Genomic DNA, 23,931 nt, shown 5'->3' with positions numbered 1-23,931 from the left:
CGTCTTGGGCTTAGAAACCATAAAATGCTAGAACTCTCAATGTTCGGTGAGGCAAGGAAGGTGGTCAGCAAAACCACCACTATGGACTTCCGGAGGGTAAACTCTGGCCTCTTCAAGGCACTGGTTGAGAGAGTCCCTTGGGAGACGGTCCTGAAGGGCACAGGGGTCCAGGAGAGATGGGCATTCTTTAAGAAGGAAATCTTAATGGCTCAGGACCAGGCTATTCCCATGTGCCACAAGTCGAACCGCTGAGGAAGACGACTGGCCTGGCTGAACAGGGAGCTTTTGCTAGGAGTCAAGAAAAAAAGGAGAGTTTATCATCTCTGGAAGAAAGGGCGGGCAACCTGGGAAGAGTACAGGGATCTTTTTAGGTCATGCAGAGAGGAAATTAGAAAGGCAAAAGCTCAGCTAGAACTCAATCTGCCCGCTATTGTAAGGGACAACAAAAAAATGTTTTTACAAATATGTTAACAGTAAAAAGAAACCCAAGGAGAATATCTATCCTTTAATGGATACAGAAGGGAATGTAGCCACCAGAGATGAGGAAAAGGCCGAGGTACTTAATGCCTTCTTTGCCTCAGTCTTTAATAGGGAGACCAGTTATCCTCAGGGTACTCTGCCCCCTGAGCTGGAAGGCAAGGATGAAGAGCAGAATATACCCCCCTTAATCCGGGAGGAAATAGTTAGTGACCTACTACGCCATCTGGATACTCACAAATCTACAGGACCAGATGGGATCCATCCAAGAGTACTGAGGTAACTGGTAGAGGTGCTTGCCAAGCCACTCTCCATCATCTATCAGCGATCCTGGTCAACAGGGGAGGCCCCAGAGGACTGGAGGCTTGCTAATGTGACCCCCATTTACAAGAAGGGTCGGAGTGAGGATCCGTGGAACTACAGGCCTGTCAGCTTGACCTCGGTACCGGGGAAGAGTATGGAGCAGTTCATCTTGAGAGCACTCACATGGCATGTGCAGGACAAATGGGGGATGAGGCCCAGCCAGCATGGGTTTATGAAAGGCAGGTCCTGCTCGAACAACCTGGTCTCCTTCTATGACCAGGTGGATGAGGGAAAGGCTGTGGATGTTGTCTACCTTGACTTCAGCAAGGCCTTTGATACTGTCTCTCATGGCATACGCGTCTCATGGCTTAGACAAGTGTACTCTTCACTGGGTGAAAAACTGGCTGGATGGACGAGCCCAGAGGGGTTGCGGTGAATGGGGTAAAATCCAGTTGGTGGTGGGTCACAAGTGGTGTTCTTCAGGGCTTGATGCTGGGCCCGGTTCTGTTTAATATCTTTATCAATGATCTGGATGAGGGGATCGAGTGCACCCTCAACAAGTTTGCAGATAACACCAAGTTGGGAGGCAGGGTCCATCTGCTTGAGGGTAGGGAGGCTCTACAGAGGGATCTGGACAGGCTGGATCGATGGGCTGAGGCCAATTGTATGAGGTTCAACGAGGCCAAGTGCCAGGTCCTCCACTTGGGTCACAACAACCCCGTGCAGTGCTACGGGCTTGGGGAAGAGTGGCTGGAAAGCTGCCCGGCAGAGAAAGACCTGGGTGTGCTAGTCGACAGCCGGCTCAATATGAGCCAGCAGTGTGCCCAGGTGGGCAAGAAGGCCAAGGGCATCCTGGCCTGTATCAGAAATGGTGTGGCCAGCAGGAGCAGGGAGGTGGTTGTTCCCCTGTACTGGGCACTGGTGAGGCCGCACCTCGAGTACTGTGTTCAGTTTTGGGCCCCTCACTGCAGGAAAGACATTGAGGTGCTGGAGCGTGTCCAGAGAAGGGCACCCAAGTTGGTGAGGGGCCCGGAGCACAAGTCTTCTGAGGAGCGGCTGAGGGAGCTGGGGCTGGTTAGTTTAGAGAAAAGGAGGCTGAGGGGAGACCTTATTGCTCTCTACAGCTACCTGAAGGGGGGTTGTAGTGAGGTGGGTGCTGGTCTCTTCTGTCAGGTGTCTGGAGATAGGACGAGAAGAAATGGCCTCAAGTTGCGGCAAGAGAGATTTAGGTTGGATATTAGGAAAAACTTCTTTACTGAGAGGGTTGTCAGACATTGGAATAGGCTTCCCAGGGAAGTGGTTGAGTCACCATCCCTGGAGATATTCAAAAAGCATGGAGACAAGGTATTCCAAAACATGGTTTAGTGGGCATGGTTGATGGTTGGACTCGATGACCTTGAAGGTCTCTTCCAACCTAAATGATTCTATGATTCTACTCCCTTGGTCTTCACTTTTCCAGGCTAAGCTCCTGGAAGCTGGAAATTCAGCTCCCTCAAACTCTTCTCGTAAGATTTTTCTTTCCTAACAACTAGGACAGTAGTGGGTAGTTACCTGCCTCCCACTATTCTTTGCAAAGTAGAATCCCCAGACTTTGGGACTTTCCACTTTTCATTTCCTATAGAATGAAAGCACGCACACACCAACTTCTCATACACACACAGACATACTTGCTATTTGTTCTAGGCGATGATGACAGGGGACAAACTTGTCTAGCAGTTGATCCAACAAATCCTTTCCATCTGCTTTGTCACACTTCAGAATTACTCTTGGCCTGTGGCAGCAAAGGAGCAAGGACAAGCCCTGATCTCCACTAGATATCTCCACAGAAGAGACAAGCTTTAAAAGCCATACAGCAGTTAAAGACCTCTCTTTTGAAGAGAGGTCGTAATTAAGCCAGATGACAGGCTTTCTTGACAGACAAGAAATGCCTTTAGGCACCTCACTTATTCAGCCAGCCCAGGTGCAATCCATTGTTGGCTTTCACAGAGGCAGCAATACCCCCATGGTCTGCTCCCATGGCAAAGGAGCACTACTGCACACAGATCCCTTAGCACGTGCACAGCTTGGGAGGCAATCATATGTTGTCACACAACCAGGCATCCCACAGCCGGCTCTCATGGGACAATGTTTCTCTCAGCAGAACAAGAAAAAAACAAAAAAAAATTGTTTGGATCCATTTTTTGTCAACCAACATGCATAAAACAAACAAACAAATCTAGTATTATAACACAGAAAGGAGAAGCCAACTTTTCCTTCCTCTCACAAGGAAAAGAGATCAGAAACACCTGGTGATGCAGCATATTGCATTATGCATACATTGCCATAAAATCCCCACCTGTGGCATGAATTACCAACAGTCTAAGATACATATTAACCCCAAGAAAACATTCAAAGTGCACTCCCTCTCACAGTTCTGCAGTATATCTTACTCACCCACACTTGTTTAGTGCTTCAGTAGCAACAATGAAATTAAACCAGAAAAAAAGCCCAGACTACTATTCTGTTATTTCTTCCTGAGGGTAGACATCTTCCAGTCTGTGTGTGGCTAATCACATTTTACCACTTCAGTGCTGGAAAAGTCTATCTCCCCATCCATATGCAGCCAGGGACAGCCCCTGCTTTCTTCTCAGTTCCTACCACCACACTCAGCCCATCAGCACTTGAACCACCAGCCAAATTCAGAGAGGGACACTTGTCTTTCAAAGCTCTTCGTCCTATATTTTTCCCCCATTGTGGGTCTGGGAAGGAAAGGATGTACTCACACCTAGCTACTTTGGAGTTTGACAAAGCAGTTAGTTGAGATATTTGGCATCTTTTTTTATTTAGAATCATGGTGCGGGTCAAAAGAAATTAACAATTCTGAAGCACTAAAGAGTAAGAAAACAATTTTCAGATTTATGTTTAAGGTTCTCCTGTTTGCATCAGTTCTGCAGAGGAATAAAGCACGTGTGCTGTAAAAACTAACTTTATCTTACCTGGGTTTTTAATGCAAATTTCACATTCAGTCCGCTGCACAGCAGCAACCCATATATTTTCCTGTTTATTGCAGAAATAAGCCTGATTTAAGCTGCTGATGTAAAACCAATAACCTTTAAAAACTGTAAGAATATTAAAGTACAAAGATACAAGAAATCTTATGACTTCTGAAGTAACATGTATAAATACAATGAAATTTGATTTCAGAATTATTAATGTAGTTTTTCCTGCAATTTCCAACTAAGGGCTTAGCACAGCTGATGATGAAGTTGCCATCATAAAATACCTTCAGGGGTAGCCATGGCTAATTCCCAGTTCCATTGCGCTTGTTTGATAAGATGCAGAGAGCACTTCTGGCATTTCATTTCTGACTGGCAGAGTGTAATAAATTAGGAAACAGAAGTGACATCCCTTATCAAAACTTAACTCAAGTGTCTATTATTAGACCTGATCTCCAGACTCAGGTTTCAGAAGACAGTTTCATATAACTTCATTTAAATAACGGTAATACTTATCTATTTGCCGGCTAGCGTTTCAAAGCATGCATTGCCTAAATCTGCTTTGAATTAGTCCTTTGCATCTGCTATTATACTTCAAAGAAATGACTTCAATTAAGTTTAATTACTTCCTTCCACAGCTTTGGATACAGCCTTTATTATATTTCATTACCTTTCCTCATAGACTGCACAGCAAATAGATGACTAATAAAAGTACAAAACCAAAGAAACTATTAAGCAAGCACATAACAATACTGTACATGTATCACACTAATTAAGTTATTATCATAGTCTGCAATCACATAAATGGAATATTAGGAAGGAACTTTTCACACGGGATCAGCAAAACCTGGCTCTTTCTCTGAAGTTTTTAGTACCTTACCTAATTTATAAATAGTTTTAAATTCCTGAAAGGAAACAAGCCTAAAGCACAAAAATAGTTTATACTTTTTACTCAAAAGTATATTAAAGAACATCACCTAGGCAGTGAGTCGGTTACCAGTTACATTCCTCTGTACTCTGCTTGTCTAGTAGTTACAGGAGCATGCAAAATAGCTCTATCCTTTCCAGTTATCTGGAATACCATACACATGATTCAATACGGATCCCATAATCTCACTTTTTTCCCCAACTACAGGTGGTAGGAAAATGTGAGATAAAACAATGGTAGTGCTATGTAAGTAAAGCAATTCTTCCCATTTCATTTGGATGAGAAGGTCTCAAGTATTGACACAAAAAACAAAGCGTAACTCATTTATATTGAATTGTTAATGACTATTTTGAACCAAGGTTAAAAAAATCCTATGTTCACTAAAGGGAAATACTAGATCAGTATTATCATACCATTTGTGGTCCAAGCGCTGAGATAACCTTTAATGGTCCCTTCCAATCAAACCCTTCTATGAAAACAGCAATTCTTTTGTTGTTAGTAATAAAATACTGATAAACAATATAACTATCAATTAATAAAGCGCATGACTGTTTATGGAACTCCTTACTGAGTGAAGAAACATATGCCTAGTCATCACACATCTCAGGCTGCTAGAGCTGTAGACCTTGAAGACTGAACAATTTCAAAACTCCTTTTCATTTGGTACAAGAAAATAAACATGTTTCCTCCCAGTAAGCAACTTTTAAACCAATTGGATGTTCAGGTGTGTTAGTTCCACACACACACTCCCCCAGAGGACTTCCTGCAGTTTTATCTAAACTACTGATGAGTTTTTCATTTTCCTTCTTACAAGGATGTTTATTTCCATAAATGGATTACATTTTCCCATAAATTGCTTTAGAGCACTTTCATGCAATGCTTCACAAGACACTTTACAAACACAACAACAGTGGCTTAATGCTGCCATTAGCAAATCACAACAAGCTATGGTACCTTGCCTGGAGGCTCAGAAGGAAATTCCACTCTCTGGCCTTATTCACAAAGGGCTGGGAACTTCCCTTTGAGAGCAAGATTTGCAAACAGGAAAAAAAAAACCCAAACTAAAAAGGAGCAAGTCTGTCAAATTCAATTTTCTTTTCAGTGGCACTGAGAATGTTTTCCTGCAGATTTTGAAGCTAAAAAGCAGCTACAATCCATTTCTACATGTGTGTGACCTGCATGATATCTGCCTTTTGGGGGATGCACTTTTCACTGTACAATTGTTCCTTATTGCAGTGGCCTAAGGCATTGAAACTGATGATCAGAGGTAAAAAGGTAAAATAGGAGTCTGTAGTTCTAACAGGTCTTCCAGTTTGCATTCAGAAGAAGTACACCAAAGTCAGCTTCTCCCACTGGAATCAATGAACGACGAGTAGTAATAAGGTCTCATGCAAGACCTCAGTGGGAAAAAAAGCACAGTCAATCTTCTGGTTAATTTGTAAGTGCCATCAAGCGTAACATTAGTTTTAGCAAATACTGAAAGCTGAATTTTCAGAAACATTCATTTTCCAACCCTCACCTGAAATACCAGACACACCAAAAGGCAAAGAAAGCTATGCAAGCAAAGCTTTAACAAAATGCCAGCTGAGCTTCACCTCACGTACGTCAAAAGCACACAAGCACCCCCAGGGAGACAGCAGATGAACTAACTCACTGCCTTCTAGATGTGTGATCAAACTTGGAATACTGATGGCATTTAGTAAAACGACAGGAAACAAAACACCTTCGGAGGCCAGCAAGATGCAAGACCACAAGCAATTTTAATATTCTTTATTTGACAGACATTCAGTATCAGTCTTTCAATAAAGAACAACTACAGTGCAGCCACTGTTGCCTCTTGCTCTCATCGTATCCAACAAGGGAAAATTTTGTCTAGTCTTATCTGGCCACATTATACAAGAAACTGAAGTAGAGTGGACTTTGAATGGCTCCTTCAAGATCTCTGATACAGTTATGGGTAATCATTCTTTTAGTTAAAAAAAATCAGCTGTAGGACATGGTGATAGAAATAAAATCTATGATCTGCAGAAATAGGAAGCAGAAAAGAACCAAAAACATTTTAGGGATATATAGATATATAGATATATATACACTCCTATGCTGAATAAGAGACCAAATCTGAAGAAATAAAGGGCCTAAAAGCATAAATCCACAGACAAGGTCACTATCTGTCTATCAGGCTGTTTGAGTATAATTACTATCTAAAACTATAGCATTAGTGCTATTAGAATACACTACTGCTTCCTAAATAATTCAGACTTACCTGCAGTCAAATGTGTAAGTTAAGCAATGCAAATATTTTGTGGTACCTGGAGTTTGTGCAGGACTGCAGGTGAGGAGGTGGTGACATATACAGACAGGGAGATGGCCCAGGAGTATTGTTCAAAGGTAGCAAAGCTAGATAGCACGCGGCCACCAGCTCAGCTGATAGCTGGAAAAGGTTATAGAGGTATCTACAAGTCCAGGACAAACAATGATCTCCATTAAGACTAAATGAAGTAGGGAACAACTCCTTTTTTCCATTCTAAGTACACTAAAACCATATTCCAGTGCACAGAAGGCACCGAGTTATCAGACTGGACAAGGGGACTTGCCGCCTCTCCAACGCAGGGCAGTGGGGCATGCACATAACAAAGCTGCATTTCTGCTACAGAACTTCCCATATAGCTTCTCTTCCCATTTAAACAGTGGCTAGATCCAGGCTCTACATTGGCAAGCAGTCTCCTACTGAAGCGCAGACAAGTAACGGCATGAGCTAGTACTGTAGGAAGTTTTTTGGTAGTAGTACCCACACAAAGACTTGCTGACCCCTTTTAGGCTACTCTCATGCTTGCACCACCGCCTCAGCTGGGCCCAATGTAACCTCTGCAAACTCAGGAAACTAATTAATCTTAAAAATAACACTCTGGAAAGCAAAAAGAGTTATTCTAATCCAGTTCCATTTTCTGCTTATGTTACCACAGCCCCACATACAGCTATGCTGGCACAACAGAGGGGAAAGTGAGTAGCTGTAGGTGGCTCATCAGGGGTGCCAGTCTGAAGCCAGAGCTACGCTGAGGAAGGGGTGAGCAGCGCTGCCCCCTTTGACAGTGACCACACATTGACTACCTGGCTCTTGGATTACGCATTTAGCTCTGGGATCTGGGTCTGTTCTCGTGGTGAAGGCAGAGGTTACAGACGAGGAGGCCGAATCCAGAGGAAGTTTGGTTAGATGGGGGAGGCTTCTATGGCATTTCAAGGTCCTCGGTTCTCTGGTTTCATCTCAAGTGACCTGGTAAAACCACTAAGATACTTTAATAGGTTTAATGAAATATGAGTCGGCAAGTGGTAGCGAACACAAAGGAAAAACATAGTATGAATTGCATTTCATAGTAAGAGTTGTGAACTGCACCGAGAGACTGCTAGGTCTCAATAACAGGTACACAGCTGTTAGTGCTGGCTGAGAGAACGTGCACACTGAAGTAAGGATACAGCTCAAGAAGTGTTCCTAAAGATGCCATTTCTTTTATCTTGTTTGGAATGTTCAGTGGCTCTTTTCCTATTTCCCTACTCAAGAAAAACATTTAGTAGGGTAAAACTAATTTTTCTGTAAAAATATTTTTATGCTCTGTGGAAGGAAGTGAAAAAAAGATGGAAGAGGGATAGGGACACATGCAGACAGCTGTCTGAAATTCTCTCATTAATCATACGGAAAAAAAGTTACAAAAGTTTTTCTTTTGGCAAAGTTTCCATATCCCAATTACAAAAGATGTGTCTTCAACCACTTTTTTCCCCACATTACACATTCCACAGCTCGCAAGGATCCCACAAGAGAATGAGTCAGTCTCATTCTCCATTCCGTTTTTTAAAACGCAAAGGCTTTTTTTTTTGTCTCCACATAAGAAGCACTAATAGAAAGGTCTCTTCTGTTAACAGTTATTACCTGACTACCTTGCCACAGTCAAATGCAAACACAGGAAAATTACAATAGATCAGCTGACACGCAGTAACCTGTAAATAACTTATTCACGTGGCTGAGCGGGCTAAGCTAGAAAAGTTTAGTACAACTATAATGAATTGTAATAAGCACATAAGCCCCAGTGTGGACACACGTAAACTGGAATTAAAATCTTTAGTCCTCTGCCAAATCAGAACAAACAAAATTGTATAGGAAATTTATTCTAGTATAACTGCATACCACAGCAGAACACAACACATTAAAACTTGAAAGCCTTCTAGCCTTTTTGGATTAATTCAAAAGATAAAGTGACTTCCACTCATAAAGAAGGGCCAGAATGTAGGAATTTAGAGGAGTACATACATAAACCACAAGCACATAATTTCATAATCTAATGTAAAATAATATAATAATAATTACTCAAAGTATACCAGGTGGTATTCTACTGGCCTCAATGGGTTTGTAATAATACCAACATATATTAAAGAGCTAATAAATACACATTGTTATTTCTTAAATGTAATGTCATTCCATCATTCCAAGAAGAAAATTATGTTCAAGTCTGAGTAAACAATAGATTTGGAAGAAACTAAAAACTAACAAAAGGTTGTGAAACTTGCAAGAAAAAAACAAACAAACTGGTATTTGGTTTCTGGCTTTTCTTATTTCGAATTAAAACACAAAAATGCAAGGAATGACATCTCATGTTGTTACATGCTCAGGAGGGCATTCCCTTTGCCAAAGACCAGGAAAACTTTTGCTAGCAGTGAGATTATATATAATTTTAAGGAAAAGAATTTTAGAAAGAGACAGAAGATACCTAATCCTCCACCAAACCAACATGCAAGTAATACATCATTAGAAGAGATAGGATCTATAAATAATTCATTTTGCATTTCTTCTGTACAAATTGCTATTCCCATGAAATAAACATATTTTTCTGATTACTTCCAACTGCTCCACACCTGCATCTTACCTGCCTAGGCTAGCATTCCACTGCCTATTGTTAATGCAAATTGCTGCAAAATGTACGTTTCATAAGAAGCTACTGCTTCATTTAATTATTTGGAAGTCTGGTGCTCCCATGTTAATTTTAAAATGTCACACATGCTATACAGATATACAAGAACTGCTTAATAGGACTGCCTTTAGACAACACAGCCATTACTCCTAAATGGCATCACTTAGAAGATTTCATCTCCCAAACCCTTCCATCTCGGTTCCTGCCTCACCTTTGTTCTTCTCAATAGTAAAGATGAAAAAGAATATCATGCATGGTATTTTATCCAATTTCAAATATATAAACCAAGAATTATCATGTTTTCCAGGTGTTTCTGCTAAAATGATCAGAAGCAAAATAACTCGTTATTTTAAATACAAACCCCATTTATATAAATTTTGTACTGACAACAATTTCAGTTGGTTGACTGATTTAAAAAAAATAAAGAATAATAGTATATCCGTACAGCTCCTGAAAAGCATATGAATGCACCAGTATATCTTACTTGATAAAACTTGTGACACTCATATCAAAATCCTATTTGTAACAGTGTAAAGGCAATATTTGCATAAACATTGGGTGTTCTTGAAGGGGGCAGGAGGAGTGCAGAGAATGTTCAGTTTCATATTTCACATTTTCTGAGATGACATACAGCAATTCTCACCTCATCCAGCCATGTTTTATTCTGTCCTCAGACTCAGGAGCACAACATACATTACAATCACACATTGTCCTTTTTTAGTCCAGGTTCCCATTCTGCAGAAACCAAAGAACCCAGTGGAAAAGTGGTGGTCTTTCTTATCTCAGCAGCATATAGAGTATTTACAAGAACCACCACACAAAAATGCAGTAGATGCGGGTTTTCCTCCAACAGGAATAGCAAATTCATCCCACATGAGTATTTGATGCTGCGAACAGTAAGGCAACTGCTCCCTCAGCTTTAAGAGATGACAGGGCCCAAGGCAGAGTTTTGCCTTATTTCTTGGGAATACATCCAATAAATAAAGCCACCTTTACCTATGTTGTTTACAGATCCCCACAAAGATCAAGTCTTCCTAGCTCCTGGAGAGAGGTCTCAGAGATGTCTCAAATACTAGCAAGAAAAAATAGACCTCCAGCTCTTCTTTGTTATATATGTGCACACTTCTACCTTCTATGCTACGAATCAGACCATGGATGGAAAGCAACTGACAGGCAGAAGAAAGTATTGGGGAAATGTCATGGATAACAACCACAAAATAAATTATCAGTTTAATATCTGAAAGTCAAACTAAAAATCTAAAATAAATTTACAATCAATAATTTAATTTTTCTTGTACAAAATTAGATCATTGCAACCAAGACTGAAAAGTGGTTTTATACTTCTTAGAATTTAATATTCCTTGAATTTCTAAGAAGCCAACATAATAAAAAACACATTACAAAATTCCATGTACTACACTCCATAAGATCTTACAAGGTAATTAAGCATCATTGGACCATGATACAGCAAATCCTGGCCCTGCACGTTGCTGGATTCATTAATGCAGCTTCATTCACTTTGGAGCAATTTAGAGGTAAAAAATATAGAGCAACAAAAGATAAATCTTTCAGTTAGAATAATTTTAAGAAATGCATTTAAAATAGAAATATCCAATGTAGAAGGAGCATCAGAAAGCATTAACTATGGAGTTTTGCTAGTTTTGTTTGGCGGGCGGGGGGAGGAGGACGGGAAAAATCAGCCATAGCAAATAAGGATGGAGTGATCCAACAAGAAACCTGGTTACTGCCTCAGAAAACATGATTCTTCTCTGTTATACTTTGTTGGACCCACCTGTTACTTTCCAACTCATTTGTGCATACCTCGTAAGGGTCACCTTTGTGTATTTACACCTTCAATCCCTAGAGGTATAACCACATACTCCTAGGAATTATTCTGGTCACAACAGAAATACCGCAGTCCACAAAACTGTGGATTATCAGGTTAAGAGAGGCTGAGAAGAGAGCTGACATTATGGTGAACCTGCAGCAAATTTAGACATTTCTGGGAAATGACCCATCAGATGGGCATCCTCCCATGAGGAGGGGAGGTCACCTTTATTCCTTTCCCTAGGATCTCTCCATATCTTGTCATGTTAGAGGAAAGAGCACAGCATGAGAATCAAACAGGATCCAAGTTCAATACTCAGCACAGGAAAACGGATAGATGGCATCCATAAACATTGCTGCAGTCAATTTAACAGTCAAGGCAGTATGTGAATTTTCTTGGATCGGGTTCAAGCAGGATATAGAGGTCATCTCTATGGAAGGCCCTGCATCCTGTAAATCCCTAGCAGCAAATGGAATTATGGTGAGACACAAAGCCTACCCTGCAAAACAGAGCAGAACCGAAACAAGGAATGTGCTTCTGATGATGTAGAAACTTGGGACAAAATATCTACAGTCTTCGACATGTACATAAGGGTTAAAAAAAAAAAATAAATCAAATTAATAACTAAATATCTAAAATGACAAGCATCCAAACACCAGGACCAGATCCTTTTAGCTGCAGCTCCCCTCTGAAGGGCTACTTGCCAGGGTGGAAAATTTAATATAATGAGACCAGCTTTGCTATTTTAGTCTCAAAAGTGCAGATGGAGCATATGCCTGCACATAGTAATGATATCTGTATTACTGCAGTATCTGAAGACCCCAATCAGACACAGGCCACTGAACACTCAGAGAAAACTCTCAAAGAAAATTCCTACCAAAATAGTTTACCATGTGAACTAAGGGGAAAATGCAACCTGTGGATTTAATTAAACCAGTTGAGATAACCATGGAGAGGAAACTTGCAAAACAATCATAGGTGAACACACGGGTATGGTCAACTTTGACAGCATCCTGCACAAAACTGTTACAAGCCTGTGCTGAAGGGTTTTGTTTGTTAGTAAGTTACATTTTGCAAAACAGTTCATTTGATCTTTGAATTAGATAAGAAAAATATTAAAGAAGCTATGGATGTTAGTTGGCCACCTGCTTACTCTGAGAGAAGAACCCACAATCAGCTGTGGTAATGAGAAGATTGTCTCACATTATACAAATACTATTTAGACCACAGAATTTCACTGAAGGTTTCAACTCACTTGCGATCTTTGCTGGTATAAGGTCATGTCCAGCGTACAGCCACACAAAATCTATTTTGTTCACAACACAGTAAATACACAGCACACAAAACAGAAGGAAACCTTTCTAGATTTCATGCTTAGTCCTCACTGTATGGGCCCATCACACGTGGAATTTTTTTATTAAATTCTACCACATTAAGCCTGCACAGTTAAAATTGTACTATGATGACAACATAATTCACCTCCATCATCATCTTCAAAACATCCATTTAAAAAGAAGAGTTTGTAAATGGGGGAAGGCATAACCCCCTGCAAAGTGCAGCATGTGTGAACTAAGTTACCTGTTGTATTTGCTTTAAAAATTTCATGGTCCAGTCCTCAGGGGGGGATATCAACATTTTACAGAGTATCATTATCATTCATGTTGTATTTATTGTATGACAACAGGTACATTGAAGTATCATTTTTCAATTATGCAAAAACTAGCGTTTCTTTGAAGTAATTTATTGAATAACATCTGTCACCATTTTAAAGGGTCAGTGGCTGACATAGTGGAAGTTAGGGAGTTCGACATCTTTAGGCGTAATAGTGACGGCATAAATAGTAATCACTCTGTTAATCTAGTAATCAGCAAGGTGGCACGTAGCTACCATAGTAATAAGCATAAGATCAGCTGTTTCTTTCCAAGAAATGCCTACACTTCACTCAGCTATTCTGCCACGATTTTTGAAGACATGATGGAAAACAACCCCAACACATCCTGCATCTCAGTACTCGGCTCTTTCTCTGCATTTCCTCAACAGAAGAGAGAATTCTTCAGAAGAAGAGAGTTTTACTTGTTTTAACAGGAACATCCAACTACTGATTGGGAGACAAAGTTTCTGGAGCCAAAATTTCATGACTAGTGACAGCCCTGCCAATCTTCCCTAGGGAGAGTGCACAACAAAGTGCACCACAGAGACATGCACCCTAGGAAGAATCACCTTCCCAAGCTTTTCTACAAGGGCTACAGAGATTATTTCATGCAGTAATCATAGTAAAAGGAGGTCTGGGTATCTACAGGCTATACACTTTTTCTAATATGCTCTTAACCACTGTAAGTAACTCCAGTTAATTATCAATAGCCACTTCTATTCTTTGCACTTTACGGACATCTCTATCCAATCTCATGTATGTTAAACTCTCATGCATACAGAACTCCAACATTTCCCAAGTTGCAATATCTGGGGGGTTGAAGTTGGGGGGAGAGTGGAATTTAAAAATCTAGGAACAGAGGCACTCAGGGTTGAAGTGGCAAGGACACCCAGTTGTTCTGGCTTCCCATTCACTGTGCCAACACCTAGGTAAAATCTATACCTATAGCACAGATTTTTTTTTGATTTTTTTTTTTAAGTGTTTCCACACAGGCTACTGACTGAATAAATGAGACAGTCAGGACAAACCTAAGAGAAAGGAGGAGAGTGTAGCTAACAGGTTTGTATTTTTCAGGAAGGAATTAGCCTGGGGTCACATAAAAATATACATATTATTCTGAATTTCCTTGTTATGGTAAAAGCTTGAGGAGTACCTGTAGGCATTCCATTAAAAACTTCTACACCGTTCAGTGTCTTGATCTAGACATTTAAATTACTCCTATGGGACGTCTGTCTGAGAAAGTCCAGCCTGCCTTATGGCAAAGCTAATCTTCACATATCTGTTTCACTTTTTATCATTGCACCTGCCTGTATTAACAAGATTAAGAATTAAGCTGGCAGAAGGCCATCTGTCAAGGAATACCAATTTCTCTATTGACTTAATCATCAGAATTACAACCAAATGGAGCTCCAAGCCTGGGCAAAGGGAAGTTGTTCATTGTGTCAGAATTCAAATTCTATAAGGAAGGCCCTGAAGTAGTCATGCTTGTGGCAGGCTGTGTCACCAGACTGTGCAGGGGAAACTTTTTTTTTTTTTTTTTTGGCGGGGTGGGAGGGGGACAACACTGGAATTGTCTTGTAAAAGGATATTCTTATTTAACTGTTAGGGCCAGAGGGAAGATTTTGCATGTGATCTCTCCACACAGTCAAAAAAAAGTAAGGAAATTCTGTCTTCTGGATCACTTGCAGATCCAAGCTAAGTCATTCAGGGAGTGTTTAAAAAGGAGTGCACATACTTATCTTTGTGAAGCCAGGCTCCATTCACGGAGCTCGTATCTCCTCATCCCAAGTCACAACTTAACTCGCAATTGTGTCAGTGCTGTCTGCTTAAAGGAGTTTGTTACCATCTATCTCCAAGCAGAACCTGCTAGTTCAGGGAAGTTTCTGCACTTGAGGCAGACTTTGCCATATTTATTAATATAAGCTGCCACAACCTACATGCTCACAAAAGAAAACTGCAAAAACATCCATGTACCACAGACCCACTAGTAAGGAATGAATGAAAGGGGAAAACAGCGCAGCAAAATAAGAAGTTGTTTTTAAAATTGAATAAAAAAAAAAGTCCAAAGAATTGGATTCAAGGAGACACAGCAACGTTTATTATTTGGGGACTGTTTTGAAGCTTTGCAATTTATCCATTTTGCTGATATGCTGAAGGCAACTGCTATGAGAGGCCATCCCAAAGTTTGGGATAATCAACCCTTTGTCAGAAGATCAAAGTGAAAGTAACAAAGCATTCACAGATCAGTTTTATTTACTAAAAGGAACAGAGTGCAAATGTATTCAAAATATACACAGAAAGGAGCAAGGCAGATAACAAATGAAATCTGAAACAAAACACTTGCAAGCCAGGCACAGGAGAGCGACTCCCTGCAAGTGACAACACTGCAAGGGAACAAATGCTCGTTGTTCTCAACTGACTGCACTTCCGCCTCCTCCCCTTTCATTCAATACTTAGTGCTAGTGATGCTCTCTCCATCTCCATGACATGCTGGTTGCAAATACTTTTATCTCGGTGAGGAAAGCAGGCTGGAGAAAGCATATGATCACACGGTAAGTTTACACTTATATTTGCTGGCGTGAAGGGGAAAAACCCTTTATCAAATAGGTTGCTTAATTAGCAAATGCAATTAAATATTAAGTATAATTGTGTGGAGCATGTGGATCGTGGGTAAATGCAGCAGGGGAGTGTATGCTTAAGGAGCAACTGGGACAGCTGTGTACATCTGCAACCTTTGCTTTAAAAGCAATAAATGCTGCATGGTCAGAAAAAAGAAAATAACTTCCCCCGTTCTGTCCTTTGTACTGGAAGTCTGTTGCCCGAATGCCATTTCTCCTGAAGGAATTCAGCTCAGACAAAGTCAGCTGAGACAAACCAGAGCCCCTCACCCCCCTCCTATTATTCCGTACACAGCTCCCTTCCCGCTAGCTTGCAGTTCTGACAATGCAGGGAAAGAGGAAAAGAATGGCAGAGGGAAGCAGAGCACAGCTGTACGCTGCAGAATCTCTCCATATTCATTTGCCAAACAAAGCCAGTATTCAAAAAGACAACGAAGATGCAATAGGACCATACCAAATCCATGCCTCTGCGCAGCGAGGGGCTCCCTAACAATGCATTCAAGCAACAGATAGAGATTTACCTTCAAAATGCAGGCCATGTTCTTTCTCTATCCTTCCTACCACAGAGCAGCAGGATTCTACTTTGTGGGCAGCAGTTCCAGTGTCAAGCAAAAGGCTGGTAGAGCTGCAGAACTGCTAGAGCCTACATTCCTGTAGATCCAAATAAGGGTACCACACATCCAGGATCCGTTAGTCATATTAGTCTTTTTATGCCCCGTTTGTTCCACCCATCAGCTCCTACCACTGGCTGGGAGCCAGCCCGGTACCTCCCCTCTGTCACATGACCGAGTTTGATTCATGGCTCCAGCATGCATTTTTGTAAGCTCCAGGACATTCTCGCGCAATACTATACGTACAAACAGCAGTCTATACTTTGCAGATGTTTTGCAATGGTTGGAAATCAAGCTGCATGTTTACAATGAATCCCTGTGCAACTCTCTAAATGTGCTCAGGAGACAGTTGCTGCCAGTTGGTCAGAAAAGTCCAAGCTCTATTATTTGGGTTCTAAAAATCCTTACGTTGCTTGTTAGTGTGAAGTATCGTTTTATGTTCAAGCCCTTTTAATTGTACAGCAGGCTTTCCTTTGTCTGAAGGCTGCAACTGCTTCTGCATGAGAGATAATCATTATCAGCAGCCAACACAAATATCCTACCAGAGGTGCTTGTGTTGTGCTGCATGTCTTTTTGTGTAAAGGGCTGGCATACGTCACAGGGAATGGAAAGTGTGGGTCAGTTCGTTTGGTTTTTTTTCATTTGTGCAAGTCTGACAAAGGGTCTCTCAACTTTGGACTTTCCTACACTGCAGTGGGATTAACTACAGATTAATACATTCAGCTGTTGAAGAAATCTTTCACTTTACATCATCTCATCAAATTCAAATTCTTCTCTTACATATAACACTTTATCCATTATAAAGGTTTCACTTCATGTTTGTCACTTCTGCAGTCTCTTTCTCCCCCTTTTACACTCCCCCAGTACTTCTCATTACTACATCTTGGAACCCTTTGCATTCTGTGTACTTGGCACCTTCCCCCTATTCCTTGTGTGCTACATTGCTTCGCTCCTGCTGCTTTAATACACACCAAAACTCTCCCTCTCCCTTAATAAATTCCTTGTAGTGGATGTCTTCATCCTCTCTGCAGCAACTCAGGGTACCTGTTTACATGCAGCCAATACACTCCACTTAATATTATAAAACTGCTTAGCACGGAGCTGCTTAATATGCAGAACCCAGAAGGGGTTAGTACCATGCTGCACATTTAATAACCAATACTGTTGCCTGTCTGGCAAGCCTCTCCTATCCAGGTGCAATCCGTCGAGACAGTAAGTAGGTTGAAACTAAAGGAATTAGCTGTTCTCATTTCTGTGCAGGGGCAAATCATCCCCAAGAGCAGAACAGAAAGGGACCAGGGAGGCTTTCTCCAACTCACACTCCTTGGCTGCCTTCCTGTGCACTTCCAAAGACACCAATTTGCGTTTGGCCTTTGCACCACCCCTCCAGAGCACCGTAGTTCTACACAGGTCCTGCAAACTCCTCAGCACCTCTCACCACTGGAAATCCACCTCTTTGCTGAACTACAGCCAAAAACCAAAGCTCTTGAGCTGAAAATTGTGGTGGTGTTGGGGAGACTAATGAAAAAACTCTTGAAGTTTCTAACATAAGGAAATATCTAAACAACGAATCAGTGGAAGAAGCTTGTGAGGGAGGGACCTATGGTCTTTTTTTATTAGAAGCTACCACCAATCAGTGTTACCTCATTCTGGATTGCAGTTTATGCCTCATTTATTCATAAGGAGTCCTGTAACAAAGCTCTGTTTTTTAATGAATAAGATACACAATTATTTCCCCCCCTCCCAATTAAAAAAAAAAAAAAAATTGCCTATTTTTCTCTCCCGCAGTCAAGCATCTAGTTTTTCTGGGACTGAAACTGTTCCTTCCATCTGTGTGGTGGGCATGGGAAAAGTTTCCATCCAAAACAAATGAAAAATATTCCATCCCCTTTCCCCCTGCTGCCTTACTAATTCTGTAAAGAACAAAAGGAATGAGACTTGGAGAGAAACTGTCCTGAAAAGGCCAACCATTTCAATACGCCCAAAGCACTGAGCGATTTCCAGTGAATGATATTCCTTAAGGAAAGGCAGAGATGTGGGTAGGTGTCTTGTTTTAAGCATTTCTCTAACATGCCTTGATTCTAAACACCACATCAGACAAAATATGGTGACTTTAACATTTAGACTTTTTGTAAATGGACATTTATCTTAAAGATACTTCATTGTTAATCGACTCCAGCAGCAGCCATCATTCCCCTCCTCCCTCTGTGACTCACCACAATCTAACCACCTCATATTGTATGACACCTTTTTAAGGGCATAACAAAAGTAATTTCTTAGATTGTCCAACAGGCAGCTACAGCCCCTCTAAATTTTCTTAGTTTAGTGAAATACAGTCAAATAGATTTTCTGGAATACTAGAAGTGCTCTAAGTGCCTATGGGTTGCTCACAGTGTGCAGAGGGTCCCACAGCTCCTGTCGGCCATTCCCAGCCAACAGGCACCCCTGCAGCAGCAGCTGTTGGTTCAGAAAATGCTCAGCTGGTGCTTGTAAGCAAGCCATGTGAAACTCTGTGTTTATTCTCTGCAGATGCAAGCGAAGCTTAAATTTTTTCTTCCAGAACTTAATTTAGAGAAAACCTAAACCCATGCCTTTCAGAAAAACATACACTTTTCTTTAAGGAGGGATATGAGATTCCACTTTATTTGCTCCTGGGGACAAGAACTGAAGGTGTGACTCTGGCAGAGATCACCGTAAACAGCAACAGAAAGCCCAGCCTTAGGCTGAGCTAATTTTACCTCAGAGAAACTACATGAAGAAATGCATCCACCAAATTATAAAAGCAAAGAAACATTCTAAGTGCATCTTTTCTATGAGCCTTATGAAGTGTTTTACTTGAGCTTAAAATGCTCTTGAAATCAGCTTTAGGTCAAACATAGCTCATGCAAGTTTCAGTTGTGCCTGCAACTTTCCATCCAAAATTAACACAGTTGTTGCTTGGTAGGGATGTCAAAGGCAGTATGAAACTGCCTTTCAAGTCCAAGTCATTGTGACAGGCCACACAAAGTCACTACTTCTAGTTCTGAGGACAAACAGCTTGCATATTTGCCATCTAGTTCAAACCCTTTCAATATATTCCTATGGAGATGCAACCTTAGGGAAAATATGGTTCTTTGGGCAGCAACTCTTTTCAATTCTAGGTGTTAAAAATTAATTGTCGTAATAAATCAATCCTTTGTGGAGAAGGCTGATTACACCTTTTTTTCCAAAGATTAAAACAGCTACACAATACCAGCATTCAAGTAAGAGTTTCTCTGTACTGCCAATATGGCTAGTTATGCTGGGCTAGGCTGTGCCACGAATATCGCTCGATTGGTTTGTTAGCTGAATGGACATCATGTAGCTGATGAAGCTGTACTTTCACCTATGATAAGAACTTCAAAGCCAAAACCTCACAAATAGGTAACAGACTTAAACATTAATTTGTTAGTCCCATACTCTGTATTTCAGAAGTGCATGCTTAGAGAAAGTCTGAAAACTATCATCATCTCACTAACTGCTGAAATCAGACACTCATCTACTGCGAAAAAATGAAGAAACTGTTGTTACAGTTGCTGCCACTACAAAGTTTTTTCAGACAGGGATGACACAAGATGGCATTTGTCACCCTTCAGGTACAGCCTGAGTCAGTTCTGGAGTAACAGATCTGCTTCACTGTTATCCAGACATCTCATCTTCCCAACCTTCTGTATCAATTTTTCCTTACCTCATGTAACTCACCATTAGAGGTAAGCAATATAAGCTACTCAGCAGCCCAATGGCATGACAGAGGTAGAAGATGAGATGATAGAAAGACAGCAGGCTATGATTTGAACAGGAAATCTTACCAGCTTATCCAAATGTTACATGTAATTTTAATTTAAACCTTTTCATAAGCCTGACTTTTCAGGTAAGAAAAAAGGCTAAATCAAGCTAGTGTGCTTCATTTCAGAAGTGAACTCCTGCTACACTCTGCCTGGAGTCCAGAAGCTGAGAAGAACATATGGGGACATATGATACAGCCTGAATTCTACCTTTATTTTTCAGAAAAATCCTTACAGCTTAAAGCAAGCATACCATATACACATTAGTGAAAGAGCCCAATCAGAAGTATATATTGCGCTACCCAACTTGCTTCTCAGCACAATTAATCTCTTACCTTATTTAGCTGCAGGACAACCATGCTGCATAAAAATTAAAAAAAAAAAAAAAAAAAAAAAAAAAAAAAAAAGGGTTTAGTTGTGGGATACTTCTGCATGTTTTACTGGCCAGAGACAAGGATTGCTTGGCACCATTAATGCTATTAGAAATTCAGCTCATCACCTCGCTTTTATTCAGTGTCATGGTAACAATTTAGCATAGCCACAGAGCACTTTCAGACCATGCATGTTCTTGAGTTTCCCCCACCCCAGCCCCTTTCTAATACACACAAACACACTCAGATCCATGCCTCCCAACTTTCTTTCAACTAAATCGCCATTAAAAAAAAAAAAAATTTAAAAAAAAAATAATCAAGTGTTGGCCAGACCTAACAGTTTTAGGAAAAATTTTCCCTTTATTCTCTAACACAAGACAAATCTTTGAAAAGGTAAGTGCTGTGCTATTTTATATCTATAGGATATAAAGGATATAGTCTAGCCTGTATCTATAGTATATGGCTTTTATAAAAAGCACGCAATATTGTCAATAAATATTTATGATCTAAAAGAAAACAAAAAACCCACAATATTTTTAAATGCATGATATTCAGTGATTAAAACACAAAGGTCTGTAGAAGTTCCTGGAAGCAGAATAAAGCAACCCCCCCCCAAAACTGGTAATCTTTTCAGAATGTTGTCATTTTATTTCCAATCCAAATTCATCTGAGAACTTCAGGTTTCTGTTTTCAAAGTTGCTTATTAAACAGTAATCATTTTACACTGAACTACAGATTGTTCTATTTTATATTAATGAAGGAGTGTATGTCATATCTGTTATTTGTAAATTTGTTTTAATAGAACAAATGGAATTTAAAATGCGCAAAAAATGTGCTCAGAGAAGAACACTGTCCCTCTTCCCAGGCAGCTTTCCTCTAATTAAAAGACTAAGCAACTCTGAAGAGTGCTGTGTCCACTTATGCCACCAGCTGTTTTGCCTGTATAAAAATTGTAAGATAAACAAACACATAACTTCAGTCTCCAGGAGAAGAAAACCCACCAATAATATTCTGAACGGCATTCAAAAACTAAATGATGTTTTTGAAGATGCACTGTTATTTAAAGGTAATGTTGCTGACTAGAGAATATGGTTGGTTGATAGGCAGTTCTTGCAAGTTCTTCAGCCAAGAACATATTTGGTTTTTCCACTATTAACTTTTTACATTCTTTGCTCCTATTATCAATGCCTTACACTCCCACTATTTTTATAACATAATTCTAATATCACAAAAACATTAATGTTATTTCACACTTAGATACGTCCATGTCAATTTGTCCTCTAACAAGATTTTAGGTTGGAGAATACAGGTCTTCACATAAAAGGAGCTTAGGAAAAGGAACTAGCGATGACTTCAATCACGGTATTGAAGGCCCTAAATTGGAACAGAAAATTTAAATCCAGCATTTCAACTTAGGAGAATATCTTCTCCTGAACTGCAGAAGCAGAGACTGTCCCCTGCTGTGCCTTCTCCAAAGATCCAGTCATCTACTGGTTTTATGGGCTAAGCTCTGTTATTATCCAAACCGCCTGTCTTTAATAAAAAAAAAAAAAAAAAAAAAAGAAAAAAGAAAAAAAAAAACCCCACACCAAAAAACCTGTCCCTATCCCTTCCCAAGGCTTTATCTAATGTTTCTTTGCACTTGAAAGGAAAACCTTAAAAGCACAGCAGTAAAGATAGATTTATTTAATGCAGGAGTGAATTAATTTTGTTCGGGGGGGGGGGGGGGGGGGGTTTTTTTTTTACCACTCTCACGTAACGTATCTGGAGGGGCTCAGCCCCAGCACTGTCAGATCTGAGCCACCTTGCTCAACAACACCCTGCTACACATCATAAGATCATAAAACTCTGAATTCCAAAGCCCTGTCTTGGTCTTGAATGAAGACTTGTCCTCCAGGGAAAATAAGTAAATAAATCAATCCATCTGTATTCTGGGAATGAGATGGGAACTTGAGAATCTTATTTTTGCCAGGGAAGGGTGAAGTTGTGAAGAACAGAAACCCATCTCTACCTCACAGGCTGGAAAATAGGGAAATAGGGGAAAGACAGCCCTTGGCACTCACCCTGCCTACCCAGTGCCCCATACATTATCTTTTTAGGCATTGTGTAGACCCCATCACTGTCAGCAACCTCTGAGGGTTCTTGAAGGTCTTCCCCTGCTCTGGCTGGCAGCAACAGGGCTCTGAGTGGGGACAGCAGCAGCCACTGCTCAACAGGCTCTGCTCTGCCATGAATAGAAAGCCAGAGGAACATGCCATGCCACCAGGGATGTGCCATGCCACAAAGGACAACAGAGTCTTTGCTCCACATCTTCTTAAGAGACAGAGGGAGAAGCATGGCAGCCAGGAGAGAGTCCAGGGCCGAGGCTGCACATGGCTGGAATCCAGAAAAATAAGATCCTGAAGGCAGATTTGGCCTATGGTGTAAAGGGAACTAGGCCTTAACCTAAGACATAAGAATAGATATGAGTAAATTATTAACTTTAGAGTAAGCAATATCAGAAAGGTTAGCTATTTTAGACTAGACATAGGCTAAGTATGAATTAATAGAACAACCTGAGTCATTCTTAGAAATTCAAAGGTGATCTTTGATGTGTAAGAAGATAAGCGACTGTGGTGACCAGAGACCTTCTGCCTTTGACCACTAACTTCAGAAGAACCAAGACAAGATGATAAGAAACAGTTAAGAGAAGAAAATGTATTGGACTTTTGAAACCACTGGAGAATAGAGAACAGAGTTCATGGAAAAACACCAAGAACACCAAGAACTTCTTTTGACAAAACATCAATTGCATAATGTTTTGTAAAATCATATATATAGAAGGCGTTTTTGAGTTATCCTTGGCCACTCACTAAGGTGATGGCCCAACTCTCAGTTGTTAATAAAGCAAACCTAGAGAAACCCATGACTGAAAATTCTTCAACATATGGTCCAGAACTTTCCATTTCCAATTAAAACCAGCACAACGGCAAGACAAAAGCAGTCAAAGGATTTTTTTTTTTCATCTTGGTCTCTGGTTTTAGAGTTCTTTGTAGTTACAGGCTTTCAACAGAAAGACAAATGTAATCAGAAATGGGTCCAATTCTGCAACAATTTATCACCTGCACTAGCAGCATGCACAGGATATAAACTAGCACCAAGTATAACTTGTGGTCTTGCTTCATTGAGCATTATGAATTAGCATTATTTTAGCATGCTATAAATGGATCTGTAACATAATGACAGTAATTTTAGGAACAAAAAAGTGTTTCAAAGATTTTTTTTTTCTGTCTTGGATATATTTTATTCAGTTACAGCCCCAACATTTAGACATGCAGCAAAAAATATGATTATATACCAGAAAACTAAGCAACATTTTCTTGTTAACAGCAGTGTCATATGGAGAGATTTACTGAGATGGCGAGAAAG

The 23,931-nt window shown here is 40.3% G+C and overlaps 1 protein-coding gene across 3 annotated transcripts in view; it reads right to left on the bottom strand.

Annotated features, from left to right (window-relative positions):
• The window catches only part of ST6GALNAC3 (ST6 N-acetylgalactosaminide alpha-2,6-sialyltransferase 3), a 231,405-nt gene extending 213,815 nt beyond the window's left edge, over positions 1 to 17,590 (bottom strand). For all 3 annotated transcript variants that reach the window (XR_007507042.1, XM_049808591.1, XM_049808592.1), the window contains exon 1: positions 16,260 to 17,590. Coding sequence is in view for 2 of the 3 variants with exons in the window: in XM_049808591.1 (XP_049664548.1) it covers positions 16,260 to 16,277 (18 nt within the window). In the remaining variant the exon portion in view is untranslated. The remainder of the gene's footprint in view (positions 1 to 16,259) is intronic.
• Positions 17,591 to 23,931: the final 6,341 nt, after the last annotated feature.

This window comes from Accipiter gentilis, chromosome 8 (assembly GCF_929443795.1).
Source record: "Accipiter gentilis chromosome 8, bAccGen1.1, whole genome shotgun sequence".
NCBI lineage: Eukaryota > Metazoa > Chordata > Aves > Accipitriformes > Accipitridae > Astur > Astur gentilis.
This window is presented reverse-complemented; position numbering and strand designations above follow the sequence as displayed.